Source organism: Suricata suricatta, chromosome 7 (genome assembly GCF_006229205.1).
Source record: "Suricata suricatta isolate VVHF042 chromosome 7, meerkat_22Aug2017_6uvM2_HiC, whole genome shotgun sequence".
NCBI lineage: Eukaryota > Metazoa > Chordata > Mammalia > Carnivora > Herpestidae > Suricata > Suricata suricatta.
In genome coordinates this window covers 28322268-28337177 of record NC_043706.1, presented here as the reverse complement: position 1 = coordinate 28337177, position 14910 = coordinate 28322268, and the positions used below count along the sequence as shown (strand labels likewise).

Below are 14910 nucleotides of genomic sequence, written 5' to 3'. Positions count from 1 at the left end.
TTGTTTCACTAAGTTAGTAATTTGTAAAAACCCATGAGGGAAGTATTAGGTAAGTGTTATATCCTGAACTCTGTGACAAAACCCTGTGGGGGTTGCGTCATTCAACTAACATCTTGTTTCACTGTTAGTAGTGTGTGAAAACATATGTGGGGACCACTGAGGAAAGTGCACTAAACTCAACTCTGTGAAACTACACAGTAGAGAAGGCCTCATTCAGTTATCAACTTGTTCCACTAAGTTATTATTAATGTTAAAAAAAACCCCACAAGCGGGGAAGCATAAGTGTTATATACTCAACTCTGTGAAAAAACTCAGTTGGGAACACATCAAACAACTAACATCTTGTTTCACTCCTTAGAAGTGTTTGAAAGCATGTGGGGGAAATGTTGAAAGGAGTGCATTATATCCACTCAAACAACACAGTGCGAAAGGCATCTTTCAATTAGCTTGTTGTTCCACTAAGTTAGTAATATTAAAAATGGCATGCAGGGAAGTATAAGGTCACTGTTATTTACAAAATTCTGTAAAAGAACACAGTGAGGAATACACCATTCAACTAAGGTCTTGTATCACTAAGTTAGAAGTGTTTGAAAACACGTGTGGAAACCTAGAGGGGAGTGCATTATACTCATCTCTGTGAAACAACAGTGTGCCGGAAACATCAATCAGTTAGCTTCTTGTTTCACTAAGTTAGTAATGTGTAAAAACACTTGCGGGCAAGTATTAGGTAAGTGTTTAATCCTGTACTCTGTGAAAGAACATGGTCAGGAACCCATCATTCAATGCACATCTTTTTTCGCTAAGTTAGTAATATTTGAAAACGTATGCGGAGACCACTGAGGGTAGTGCAATATACTCAACGCTGTAAAGCTCACTGTGCAGGAGGCCTCATTCAGTTAACTTCTTGTTACCCTAAGTTAGTAATGTTAAAACATACATGCGGAGAAGTCTAAGGTAAGTGTTGTATACTCAACTCTGTGAAAGAACACAGTGAGGAATGTATTATTCAACTAACCTTTTGTTTAACTAAGTTGGAAGCCTTTGAAAACATGTGCAGAAACTATTGAAAGAAGAGCATTATACTCACCTCTCTGAAACAACACTGTTGAGAAAGCATCATTCAGTTAGTTCCAGTAAGTTAGTAATGTGTTTGAAAGAACAGGTGTGGATGTATAAGGTAACTGTTACGCTCAAGTCTCTGAAAGAACACAGTGGGGAATACATTATTCAATGAATGTCTTGTTTCACTAAGTTAGAAGGGTTTGAAAACACGTGCAGAAGCCATAAAGGGAAGGACATTAATTTCAACTCTGTGAAACAACACTGTGCGGAAGGCATCATTCAGTTAGAAACTTGTTTCCCTAAGTTAGTAATGTTTGAAAGCACATGCATAGAAGTATAAAGTGTTACATATACTCAACTCTGTGAAACAACAGTGTGTGGAAAGCATTTTTCAGTTAGAATCTTGTATCCCCAAGTTAGTAATGTGTAAAAACACTTTCGGGGAAGTATTAGATAAAGGTGAAATCCTGAACTCTGTGAAAGAACACTGTGGGGAACCCATCGTTCAATGAACATCTTGTTTTGCTTTTAGTAGTGTTAGAAAACATATACAGAGAGCATTGAGGGAAGTGCATTATACTCAGCTCTGTGAAACAACACAGTACGGAAGGCATTTGTCAGCATCTTGTTTCACTAAGTGACTAATGTGTAAAAACACATACAGGGAACTTTTAGGTAAGTGTGTAAGTGTTTATTCATTAGAATCTTCTTTCAATAAGTTAGAAACATTGTAAAGCACATGCCTGGAACTACAAGGTAAGTGTTACATACTCAAATTTGTGAAAGAAAACTGCAGGGAATGCCTCATTCAACTAAGATCATGTTTCACTAAGTTAGCAATTTTTGAAAACATGTGCGAAGACCAAAGAGGAAAATGCATTGTACTGAACTCTGAAACAACATTGTGTGGAAGGCGTCATTGAGTTAGCAACTAGTATAACGTTGTTCATAATGTTTTGAAACACATGCATGGAAGTATAAGATAAGTGTTATACACTCAACTCTGTGCAAGAACACTGTGGTAAATCGCCTTATTAGGGAGCATCTTGTTTTACAAAGTTAGAAGTGTTTGTGCCCCGGCCTGCGGGGTCATTCAACGGGAACCTGGAGGAGGGAATGGGTGAATGGATGGGACAAGAGATACAAAGAATGAGAGCAAGACAGGAGCTCTGATCAAGCTCTAACGTTTATTCAAGGAGGCTGATTATATACACAACCAGGGGGGAAGAAAAATGTGGGGAAGGGGGAAAGAATGCAGAGAGAGGCAATCGGTACCAGGAACTGTCAGACGGTAACAGATGGTAATCTCAGTTCCTGGAGTCAATAGTTATGACTCTTCAGGAACTAACAGTTATTTACTTCTACTTATCTTGCTGTAACATTCCACTAAGGTTGGTTAGTTCTGCCTTAATTTTTCCACCACAGTTCTTTAACCCTTTGGCTCCCGGCATTTTCTCCCTTTTTATTTAAATTCAAATGAGGCGATCGGCAAAGTGAGAGGAGACTTTTTTGATTTTTTGCCCCTGGGGCAAGTGGCTTTAACCAGAGGGGGGAGGTAGTGACCTGAATCCTCCGTGGTTTAGTTGTAAGCCCTTGGTGCCTTTTTGGGAGGAGAGGCAGGGCTGGAATTTTTTAGATAGGGCACCAACCTCTATGCAATTCAGGTATACCTCTCAGGGGACTCAGAAATGGACCAACGGGTCTCCTCCTGCAGTGCTCAGCCTGGCACCCCTTGTCTGGTGCCAACACCCACCGGAGTGCATATCTCTGAGCTCTATGCAGTTCCTGTAGAAATATTTTCCTCCTTAGGTTTTGCCAAGCCTCTATCAGCCAAATCAAGTCTATGATAATATATTTAGAGGCTTTGATGCCAGGGAGTCAATTTGTTGTTTTATGAATCTTATGATCCTGTTAAATATAAAGGGTCCCAAAGTAACCAATAATAAGAGGCTAATCAAAGGTCCTATAAGGGGCATCAAAAGTGAGAGCATGGAGGATTTCCACCAATCATCAGCGGCAGCAGAAAATTTTTTTCTCTGTAACTCAGCCTTGAGTTTGTGCAGTTGTTGGACTCGTGTTTCCACAAGGCCAGATTCATTGACGTAGAAGCAGCATTCTTCCTTGAGGAACAGGCAGGTCCCTCCTTTTTCAGCGGTAAGAAGGTCCAGTGCGTGGCGATTCTGCAAAGTAACTTGAGCAAGAGAAGTTATCTGTCTTTGTAGGGAGGCCAGGGATTCAGCGGAGGCCTCAACTACCATGGGAAACTGTTGAGAAAGTTTGGAGGTAGTATAGAGTGCCCTAAGGCTCCGCCGGCCAGGCCAGTGGCAACCAGAGATAAGGCGAGAGAAATGCCGGCTACCAAGGGGAGGAAGATGGCATGTTTTGATATTGCCTTAGGAGGTGAGGGTATGTTCCCCCCAAATATTCAGCAGGGGTAAGAATTGTCAACTGAGGTACCAATGCCATGGGAAGGCATAACAATTCCAGACTGACGGTGTTAGAGAGGTTCTCAGAAAGAGTGCCATTGCACCAGAAAAAGAATCCTTCGGGGGGCTGTTAGTGGCCACTTAGGCGGGGCGGTCTGATTGTATAGATTGGTGCTGGCGTTATAGTAGCAAAACGAGAACTGTTGTTGAAGTGGGTTTGGGAATAAGGACATGTCAAAAATGGGAGGAGGGGAAGGGAATAGGTCGTTGGAGGTGTTTAGGGCAGTGGGGTAAGGGATGACCGTTAAAGGAGGGCGTCCCAGTGCTGCGCATAGGAAACAGGCTGAGATATTGCCGAGGTCTGTGGCGTTGATTATTGATAGACCCTCTTGCAAGAGGGATAACCAGGAGAAGGTCTGTGGGGGAGAAAGCTGTGATTGTATACGGGCTTCCGTTTGTTGGATTTCTGCGTGGACAGTGGTCTGGACCTGAATATAGGATCTCCAGATGTAAATACGGCTGCTGGGCCATGGTGCAATACCAACCATATACATGGCTCCTTTGACTGGGGAGGTCCATCGTGGATCCAATGGGTCCCAAACGACCCAGGTATATCCTATAGGTGTCTTAAAAAATTTATACCCCTTGTATTGATCAAGAATAATATCAGAACTTCTAAGAGTCCTAGCAGAGTGGATGTTACAATAATAATAATAAGGACAGCCCATGTTTTTTTGTCTCCAATAATTTTTACAGTTATAATGAGTCTGGTTGAACAAGAAGCAGAGCTTTGGATCCACCTTATTTGGTTCAGCTCTAAAATCTGAAAAATTTAACATAATGGGGGAAGAACACCCAGAAGTTGGGCAATCGGCGGTGGCAAGGACCGTGCTTCCCGCTGGGACTGTGTTTCCCCAACCATCCGACCTGGTCCAGTTTTCCATCATGTAAAAACGCCAGGCGAAAGGAGATGTGGGATTAGTGGACAGGGTCTTGATCTTGAATGTGTTCCATAGGATCGTCACAAGCAGGAGCTGTAGCATCATCTGGTTTATCTGGATCATCATTTTTATCTGTGGGAAGAAAAGACAGGTCGTTCTCAGGGAGGCAATTGCCCCCTGGGGTGGTTTTGTTATCTGTTTTCACCAATCTTTCTGGCAGCCATCTGGCTGTTTTTTCTTTTTTGTCATAAATGCAGGCTGAGCCTCTCCCCCAGATAAGGACTGGGTCTGGTCCATTCCACTTGTGGGTTAGGGGATCTTTTCACATAACTGTGGCAAAGTGCAAAGTCTTTCTTAGTTTCTGGATGCCAGAGTCGATCGGCTGCGGATTTGCCGTGGGCATCCAAGCTGAGGAAATTGATGACAAATAGAGCATGGTGTAGGATGTTGTTGGGGGATCTTTTTTGTGGGTATAATTCCCCTTTCTTTAATTTGTGAAGGGTATTTTTAATAGTTTGATGGGCACGCTCAACGATGCCTTGACCTTGGGGGTTGTAAGGGATACCAGTGACATGTTTGATTTGAAGCTGTCTGCAAAAGGCTTGGAAATTTTGCCCAGTATACCCACGGCCATTGTCAGTTTTAATAACCTTGGGTGCGCCCATGATGGAGAGACAAGTGAGTACGTGAGCTATAACATTTTTTGAGGCTTCTCCAGTATGTAGCGAGGTGGAGATGAACCCACTGAAAGTGTCAATGGTTACATGAAAGTATCTAAGTTTACCAAATTCTGGGAGGTGGGTGACATCCATTTGCCAGATTTCATTGGGGGTTAAACCCCTGGGGTTTACGCCCACATGAGGAGTGGGTAGGAGGGTGACACGCAGGGCAGTTTTTAACAATTTGGCGGGCCTGTGATTTTAAAAAGTAAACATAAGGTTTGTGCATTTAAATGATGAAGGGCATGACCCTGTTGAGCTGCTTCGACTGAAGATGAAAGGACCGGGAAAATCAAATGAGTGGTGTTATCAGCGCAAGCATTTCTTTTGGAAAAGGGGCCAGGTAGGTCAGAATGGGCTCGAAGGTGGCCAATAAAAAAGGGTTGTTTCCTGGAGGTAATTAATCTTTGTAGTTGGGAGAAGAGCAGGGCAGCATTAGTAGAAGGCTTAATATAGGGAACTGTTTCAAGGACTGGGAAGGATTGTGCGATGTATGCACTGTCGGTATACAGGTTAAAAGGAAGGTTGGGCAATTGTTGAAAAACTTGTATTAGGGCAAACAGCTCGACAAGCTGAGCCGACTGGTATGGGGAGCGAACAGAGTGGGCTTGTCCATCGATAACATAGGCAGCAATTCCATTGGAAGAACCATCAGTAAAGACCACAGGGGCATTGGGCAGGGGTTGGTGTGCAGTATTTTTAGGGAAGATGAAAGGGTGAATTCTAGCAAAATGGAGTAACCTGTCTGCAGGATAATGGTTGTCTATGTCTCCTAAGAAGGAGGAGCAAGCAACAGGCCATTCATTGGTGGTTTGTAAAAGCCACCGGAGTTGTGTCCCTGTATATGGAATAACAATTTTATCGGGATCCTTGCCAAAGTATTGGCGGCTTTGTTCCTGCCCATTAAGGATAAGCTCAGTGACCAGAGAGGCGTAGGGTGTGAGGACCTTGGAGGGAGATGCTGGTAGGTGAGCCCAGAGAAGGGGGGCTTGTTGCCATAAAACCCCAGTAAGTGTATGTGAGGTAGCACAGACAATGAAAAGAAGGGGGTCCTCATATGATATAAACTGAACTCCCTGATTGCAAATGGCATTTTCTACGAGATGTAGTGCATTCCTGGCTTGAGGCATTAAGGAATGGGCTGAGGAGGGGTCAGGGTCTCCTTTGAGAACTTCAAAAAGCAGTTTGAGCTCTCCGGTGGTGAGCTTGAGATAGGGTCTAATCCAATTTATATCTCCTAGCAGCTTTTGAAAATCATTAAGGGTTTTTAGATGACCAACCCATAGGCAAAGTTTTTGTGTAGTGATCTTGTGGTGGCGAAGCTCAAAGCCGAGGTAGAAATAAGGATCCTGAAGCTGAATTTTATCAGGGGCGATCTCTAGGCCTTTGTTGGCTAATTGGCGGGTTAGCTCCTGGCAGCAGAGAAGCATTTGAGAGCCGTCAGGTCCGGCCAGTAATATGTCATCCATGTAGTGAATGATATAGAGGCAAGGCCAAGAGTTTCACAAGGGATCAATTACCTGAGCAACAAATTTTTGACGTAGGGTGGGGCTGTTGGCCATACCCTGAGGTAGTACACGCCACTGAAAGCGTGGCATGGGTCCTTTAAAATTAACAGGCAGGCTGAAGGCAAAGCGTTGCCTATCTTGGGGATGTAAGGGAATTGTGAAAAAACAGTCCTTGAGGTCAATGACTATTTTGAAAAAACCTTTGGGGATGGCCACAGGGGTGGGCAGCCCTGGTTGTAAGGCCCCCATGGTAAACATGGTTTTATTGATTTCCCTAAGGTCCTGTAAGAGTCTCCATTTACCAGATTTTTTTTTTTTGATGACAAAGATAGGGGTGTTCCAAGGGGAAGTAGTGGGCTCAATATGTCCTGCAGCAAGCTGTTCCTGTACTAACTCTGTAGCTGCAGCCAGTTTTTCAGTAAAGGCCATTGATCAACCCAAACAAGATCATGTGATTTTCAAGAGATCTTATCTGCATGGGGTACAGGCATGTCAATGGCCATTAGGATAAATTTTGCGAGCCTAAACTGAGGCAGTTATTACTGCTTTTTAATTTGATGGGTTCCTTTATGCCTTGAGAATACTTTCCTAAGCCTTGCCCAGGGTGAAAGCCCTGATTTAACATCTGACGAGTGATAACCTCATTTGGACTACACATGATTAGTTTTAGTTGGGCAAGGATGTCTCTCCCTCAGAGATTAACAGGCAAATTAGGGACTACGTAGGGCTGTACAGAACCTGTATTGCCTTCCTCGTCAGCCCAGGTAAGAATCTTAGAACTCTGTTGAGGATTGGATGTTTGCCCTATGCCTTTAAGATGAGTGAAAGATGCCGTAAGAGGCCAGTAAGAGGGCCGGTATTTTTTTGAAATTATGGTAGCATCAGCCCCTGTGTCTATGAGCCCTTCAAAAGTCTTATCATCTAGTTTTAATTTAAGAAGAGGTCTATCTTGCGTGATCTGTTGGATCCAATAGGTATTTGAGGACCCAAAGTTATCTGTGCCTCGGAGGGCCCGGAGGGATCGGTGTTTAGAATGAGGAAGGGGGAGCAGGAGCAGTTGGGCAATCCTTTGTCCTGCAGTGACGGTTAGAGGGCCAGAGGTGACAGAAACTAGGATCTTTATCTCCCCTGTGTAATCATTATCTACAGCTCCGGTAGAAATGATGAGTCCCTGCAAGGTAGAACTAGCTCGGCCCACTAGAAGCCCAAAAGTATCTGGTGGTAGGGGGCCAAAGACTCCTGTGGGCAGGACCTGTGTCCCCATTTCAGGGGTTAAAACTGTTGTGGTGGAGGAACAGAGGTCCAGTCCTGCGCTGCCTGAGGTGGCTCGTAGGAGGTTATCGATGCTTGATTTTGGAGAGCGGAGAGGGGGATAAACCTGATAGCCCCGGGGGCCTGTCCCTAATGAGGGGCCAGGGGCTGGCCCCGTCGGAAGTTTCTCTGCTTTTGAGTAAGGGGGTTTCCAAAGGTGTCTGTCCTAGAACAGCACTTGGAGGCCCAATGCTTTCCTCGCTTACATTTTGGACAGAGGGTGGAGGGAGGAGGCCGAGGTGCTCTTGGTTTGGTACACTCCCTAGAGAAGTGTCCTGTTTGTCCACAATTAAAGAAGGCTTTGGTGGCGGGAGTGGAAGTTCTTAAAGCAGCGCCAATGGCCAGCCCCATGGTGTGGGCAGTTACAATGCCTGCACAAAGTTTAATGTAATCTGAGAGTTCTCCTCACTGATAAGGGTGAATAGCAGCCTGACAGGCAGGATTAGCGTTTTCAAATGCAAGATGTTTAATGAAGGCACTGTCAGTTTCTCTTTGCCCCACAAGCCTCTCGGCAGCATCTTGGAGCCTGCTCACAAAGTTACTATAAGGCTCATCAGGACCTTGCCTGATTTCAGCAAGGAATGTAGTGGCTGGCCCTTTAGGAGGGAGCCGTTTCTACGCTTTGAGGCCGGCGCATTGTACCTGTGCCAAAAGCCCAGGAGGAAATTTGGCCTGTTTTTCATTAGTGTCATAGGGGCTTTTCCCCAAAATTTTTCTCTAGTGCAGGCCTTTGAGGTCCGGTTTGTAGAATTACGGATGGCTGTTTCCCGACAGTTTTCTGCAAATTCGGTCCTCCAAAGGACATAATCCCCTCCACTTAAAGTGGCACGGGCAAGAAAATTCCAATCATTGGGAGTGAGCCATATTTCACTTAGATTATCCAGTAAAGACAACGTAAAGGAAGCCGTAGAGCCATAATTGGTTACTGCAGCTTTAAGTTCTCTTATGTGCTCGAAACCAAGGTGTTGATATTGTTGTTGTCTTATAGCTTCTCGCTCAAGGTTACTCCTAGTCTCATTATTGGGGTTACCATTATTAGGTTGAGTTGTTTCCTCTTCATTATCAATTTGGGCTGCCTCAGCCTCGTTTTCCCCTTCGTCAGAGGAACTCTTGTCAGCTTGTTCCTCCGTCGCTTGAGTGGTATCGGGAGCATTAGCAGAGTGAGAACGAGTAACAGGAAATGCTAATAAGGGCTTTTGGACCTCTTGGGGTTTTGGTTTCACTTCTGTAGTGCTCAGAGCGGCCGAGAATGCCAGGGATTGTAATTTTGAATCGAGCACTCTAAGTTCCTGGAGTAGTTCTGTTTTTCCTTTTCCTCAATTAACTTTCTGAAAGAGGCTGTGTTTTGGGCCAAAGCTGCTGTAGCTTGAGTAGTGTATTCAAAGGGATCAGCCAGGTTAAAAATCGGGGCGAAAAAAGGGGGGCTGTGGCATAAGGCGGTGGGCAAGGGACTGAAGGCGACCGGTCAGGATTACAGTACTGAATGGTCTTCTCCTCCAGAGAAGCAGTTTCTTCAGGGGCAATGTAATCATCAGGGCTTGTTTTAGAAGACTGTACTGTGGCATGTAAAACAGGATAAAGTTGTGGGGGCTGGGGGACGGATTCCTCAGGAGGGGAATCCATGGAAGTCTTAAGGGCTGCTTCCTCGGGCGAGGGCATTTGAATAGAGACTGAATCACAGACAGAAGGGGGACGGGAGGCTTTTTGTAAGATTTCTTCCCTGTCCTCAATTATCTTTTTTAATTCTGGAGAAAAATTTGAGACCTGAAGGATGTCATTAATTAAGTTCCAATAAGAAAATGCCAGGACTGGGACCTTTTCGGGCCCGAAAGTCTCACAGAAGTCTTTAAGACAGTCACCTACTCTCTTCCATAGTTTTTCATCCATTGTTCCTTCTAGGGGAAACCATGGACAAATGTCATTGATATAACTAAAAAATCTTACTAAATCCTTCTTTTTAACCCTAGTTCCTCGAGTCCTGAGAGATTCTTTAAGACCCTTTAAGAACAAATCATGCTTGGATAATGTCTGTCCCATAATGTCCGATTATCCACCCGAATATTCGACGCAAGACAAACAAAGGGAAGGGTGCCCCCTCTAACGAGGAGACCAATTAGATGCCTGTCTGGCCACGTCCCGAAGGAGCTTAGGTGAAGCTTAGCCATAGCGGATTCAGCGTTGTGACTTATGACTGGAAGCTATTCCAGTGCCGCCATAGACCATATGCTTTTCACTACTGTATTGCAGAGCAGGCCCACTCGAGGTCCGTGGGTTTCTAGAGACTTTAAGAGTCTCCCCAAGAGTCTCCCCCGTGGAGCTACAAACTCAAACCCAGTAGGCAAGCCAGACCGGGCCACGCATTTACTCACACACACACACACACCAGAGGTTATAACATTCCCACCCACAGAGTTTTACAAACAAGACCAAGACATTAACAGAAAACACTTAGCCGGGCAATCTCTTTTCCTTTGCTTATTTCTCTTTACTTTTCCAGATCTGTTTCACAGGCTAATGGCTCTGTGGCGATCAGCGGATCTGCACTCACTTCCATACGGAAGTGGCGATCTCTTGGTGGTAGCCCTAAGTCTTTGTGCCTTAAAAATCCCTATGCTTGTCCCATAATTGTTGCTATTGCTTACCTCTCCAGATCTGTCTCACAGGCGGGCGATCCTGTGGCGATCACTGCGGATCTCCTTACTTCCGTGCTGAAGCGGCGATCCTCGTCGTGCGGCCGTCTTTCCAAGAGCGACGTTCACCCGGTTCTTGCCTGTGCTCCAAGCCCCACAGTTGGGCGCCAATATGCCCGGCCCGTGGGGTCATTCAACGGGAACCTGGAGGAGGGAATGGGTGAATGGATGGGACAAGAGACACAAAGAATGAGAGCAAGACAGGAGCTCTGATCAAGCTCTAACGTTTATTCAAGGAGGCTGATTATATACACAACCAGGGGGGAAGAAAAATGTGGGGAAGGGGGAAAGAATGCTGAGAGAGGCAATCGGTACCAGGAACTGTCAGATGGTAACAGATGGTAATCTCAGTTCCTGGAGTCAATAGTTATTTATGACTCTTCAGGAACTAACAGTTATTTACTTCTACTTATCTTGCTATAACATTCCGCTAAGGTTGGTTAGTTCTGCCTTAATTTTTCCACCACAGTTCTTTAACCCTTTGGCTCCTGGCATGTTTGAAAACATGTACCTAGACCAAAGAGGGAAGTGCAGTATACTGATCTCTGGGAAACAGCACTGTGCTAAAGGCAACATTCAGTTCGAATCTTCTTTCACTACGTTTGAAACATTGTAAAACACATGCCTGGAAGTATAAGGTAATTGTTATATATTAAACTTTGTGAAAAAACATGGTGTGGAATGGCTCATTCAATTAACATGTTGTTTCACTAAGGTAGTAGTGTTGGAAAACATGTGAGGAGACGAATGAAGTAAGTGCTGTATACTCAACTCTGAAACAACACAGTGAGGAATTTGTCATTCAATTATCATTTAGTATAATTTAGTTAACAAAGCTTTAAAACACATGCTTGGAAGAACATGGTAAGTGTTATATATTCAACTCTATAACAGAACACAGTGGTGAATGCATCATCCTGGGAAAATCCTGTTCCACTAAGTTAGCAGTGCTTGAATACGTATTCTTAGACCAAAGAGGGAAGTGCACTATCTTGAACACTGGGGAACAACACTGTGCGGAAGACATCATTCAGGTAGAATCTTCTTTCATTAAGTTAGAAACATAGTTAAAGCACATGCCTGGAAGTACAATTGTTATATACTCAACTATGTGAAAGAAAACTGTGGGGAATGCCTCATTCAACTAAGATCATGTTCCACTAAGTTAGTAGTTTTTGAAAACATGTGCAGAGAACAATGGAGAAAGTGCTGTATATGCAAAACTATGAAACAGCACAGGGAGGAATGTGTCATTCAGTTAGCATCTAGTGTAATTTAGTTACCAGAGCATTAAAACGCATGCTTGGAGGAGCATTGTAAGTTTTATATACTTACATGAGGCAACTCCACAGTGTTCTGTCACAGGATTGAGTATATAACACTTACCTATTACTTCCAACCACGTATAATACTAGATGCTAACTGAATGATACTATCCTCACAGTGTTGTTTTATGAGTTGAGTATACAGTAATGACTTCATTGGTCTTTGCTCATATTTTTAAATACAACTAACATTGAAAAACATAATCTCAGTTGAACGAGACATTCCACACAGTGTTCCTTCACAGAATTCTATAGATAGCACATTTTATTTTAAAGCATGTGTTTTAAAACATTATTAACTTTGGTATAGTAAATACTAACTGAATGATATCTTCCGCACAGTGTTGTCTCTTAAGAGTTGAGCGTACAGCAGGTATTTCTTTTGTCTTCGCACATATTTTCAGATGCAATTAACATAGTAAAACATAATTTCAGTTGAATAAGGCATTCCCCAGTGTTCTTTCACAGAATTGAATATATAACACATTTTACTTCCAAGGATATGTTTTAACACATTATTAATTTTGTTATACTAGATTCTAACTGAATGACACCTTCCGCACAGTGTTGTTTCTCAGTTTCATGTACAGCACTTATTTCATGGTTTTCGCACATGTTTTTAAACACAACTAACTTAGTAAAACAATCTCAGTTGAATGATGCATTCCCTACTGTTATTTCACAGCATTGTGTGTATAAGTATATAACAGTAACATTTTGCTTCCAAGCATGTGTTTGAAAACATTAACTACATTATACTAGAAGATAACTGAATGATACTTTCAGCACAGTGTTGTTTCTTGAGCAAACCTCATGCATCAGCCCTACTTGAGCCCTCAAGGGATAGCACAGGACTGGTGGTGCTTCTGTCCTGGCGACTCCCCTGGGTGAAACCCTAACCCTAGCCAGGGCTCCGTCCCCATTGGGTCTGAGAAAATGATGGACATGGGGACCAGAAGTGGTGGAGGGTGAATTGGCGTGAAATACAGAGCACCACCATGCCATGTTCACAGCCCGCCTGCTGTTGCAGCATGGGAGATGCAGGTCCTGGTGACCCCGGACCTGAGAGAGACAGTCCACCAAACCCCAGGGCAAAGCCTGGCCCACAACTTGCCATGCACCCTCAACTCAGCCATCGGGGCAGATGCTTCTCCACCTGGTGGATCCCTTGCTGGAGCCTCCTGGGATCTAACTCTAAACCTAGCCGAAGATTGACAGCTCACCCTAACCCTAAGACTGACCCCCATGGCTCACCACCACCTTTCAGCTGAACCAGCCCCGTGCACCAGCACTCGCTTCAGTCCTCAAGGGAGATCAAGGGACTGGTGTTGCTTCTACCATGGCGACTCACCTGGGTGGAACCCTAACCCTAGAAGGGGCTCTGTCCCCCAGGAGGCCCTGAGCCCCAGATCCGGAGAAAGCTCAGGCCCAAGACCCCGAAGTGGTGCAGGATAAATCAGCATGAAATACGGAGCACCACCATGCCATGTTTTCAGCACGCTGCTGTCGCAGTATGGGAGACACAGGTCCTGGTGTCCCTGGACATCAGCAAGAGATGGTCCCCCTAAACCCAGTGCAAAGCCTTGCTGGCACTTTGCAATGAGCACTCAACTCAGCCCTACAGGCAGACACTTCTCAAGCCGGCAGATCCATTGCTGGAGCCTCCTGGGATCTAACCCCAAACCTAGCTAGAAATCCACAGCTCACCCTAACCCTAAGACCAACCCCCATGGCTTACTGCAAACTTTCAGCGGAGCCAGCCCCCCGCATTGGCCTTCACTTCAGTACTTAAGGGAGATCACGCAACTGGTGTTGCTTCTACCCTGGCGACTCCCCTAGGTGGAAAGCTAACACTAGCAGTGGCTCTGTCCCCTATGGGGCCCCCAGCCCCGGGTCCAGTAAAAGCTTGGGCCAAGGGACACGAGTTGTGCAGGGTGAATCAGCGTGAAATATGCAGCAGTACCATGCCAGGGTTTCAGGACGCGTGCTGTCGCACCTTGGGGGACAAAGTCGAGGTTTCCCAGGACCTGAGCAAGAGACAGTCACCCAAAGCCCAGGGCAAAGCCTGGTCGGCACCTTGCCATGCACCCTCAACTCAGACCTCTGGGCGGACGAATCACCACCCTGCGGATGCATTGCTGGAGCCTCAGAGGATAACCTTAAATCTAGCCGTGGATTGACAGCTCACACTAACCATAAGACCAACTGCCATGGCTCATCACCACCTTTCAGCGGAGACATCCGCACGCACCGGCCCTCCCTTCAGCACCACTGGTGCTGCTCTGCACTGGTGACTCCCCTTAGGTGGAACCCTAACCCTAGCTGGGGCTCTTTGCCCCATGGGGCCACGAGCCGCAGGTTCGAAAAAGCTCATTCCCTGGGCCCAGAAGTGGTGCAGGGTGATTCTTCGTGAAATATGGAGCACACCATGCCATGGTTTCAGCCTGCATGCTGTTGTACCTTGGGGGACAAAGGTCCCAATGTCCCCGGATCTGAGGGGGAGATGGTCCCCCGAAGCCCAGGGCAAAGCCCATCTGGCACTTTGCCATGTGTACTCAACTCAGACCTCTCAGCAGATGCTTCTCCACCTGGGGGACCTGTTGCTGGAGCCTTGGGGGATAATACAAACCCTAGCTACGAATCGACAACTCACCCTAATCCCAAGACTGACCCCCATAGCTCACCGCCACATTTCAGCTGAGCCAGCCCTGGTCACCAGCCCCCACTTCACTCCTCAAGGGAGATCACAGGACTTGTGCTGCTTCTGCCCTGTCGATCCCCCTGGGTGGAACACAAGCCCTAGCCAGGGCTTTGTCCCCCATGGGGCCCCGAGCCCCGAGTCCAGGCAAAGCTAGAACCCTGGGCCCAGAAGTGGTGCAGGATAAATCAATGTGAAATATAGAGCAGCAGGTTGCCATGGTTTCATCC

The 14910-nt window shown here is 45.5% G+C and overlaps 2 protein-coding genes across 2 annotated transcripts in view; one reads left to right on the top strand and one right to left on the bottom strand.

Moving 5' to 3' along the window:
• Positions 1-10875, top strand: part of LOC115295198 (translation initiation factor IF-2-like) — a 64501-nt gene extending 53626 nt beyond the window's left edge. The window contains exon 2 of the mRNA XM_029943148.1: positions 10618-10875. Within this exon, the coding sequence (XP_029799008.1) occupies positions 10618-10870 (253 nt within the window). The 3' untranslated portion in view covers positions 10871-10875. The remainder of the gene's footprint in view (positions 1-10617) is intronic.
• LOC115296675 (putative endogenous retrovirus group FC1 Env polyprotein) lies at positions 2246-10863 on the bottom strand. Its single transcript, XM_029945155.1, has 2 exons — positions 10610-10863; positions 2246-4561 (listed from the first exon to the last, which is right to left on the bottom strand). Exon 2 carries the CDS (start codon positions 4553-4555, stop codon positions 3572-3574), a length of 984 nt encoding a protein of 327 aa, XP_029801015.1. The 5' UTR covers positions 4556-4561; positions 10610-10863; the 3' UTR covers positions 2246-3571.
• Positions 10876-14910: the final 4035 nt, after the last annotated feature.

Coding starts and splice junctions, on each gene's coding strand:
- LOC115296675 (XM_029945155.1), bottom strand. CDS start 4,555: ATGATGATCCAGATAAACCAGATGATGCTACAGCTCCTGCTTGTGACG.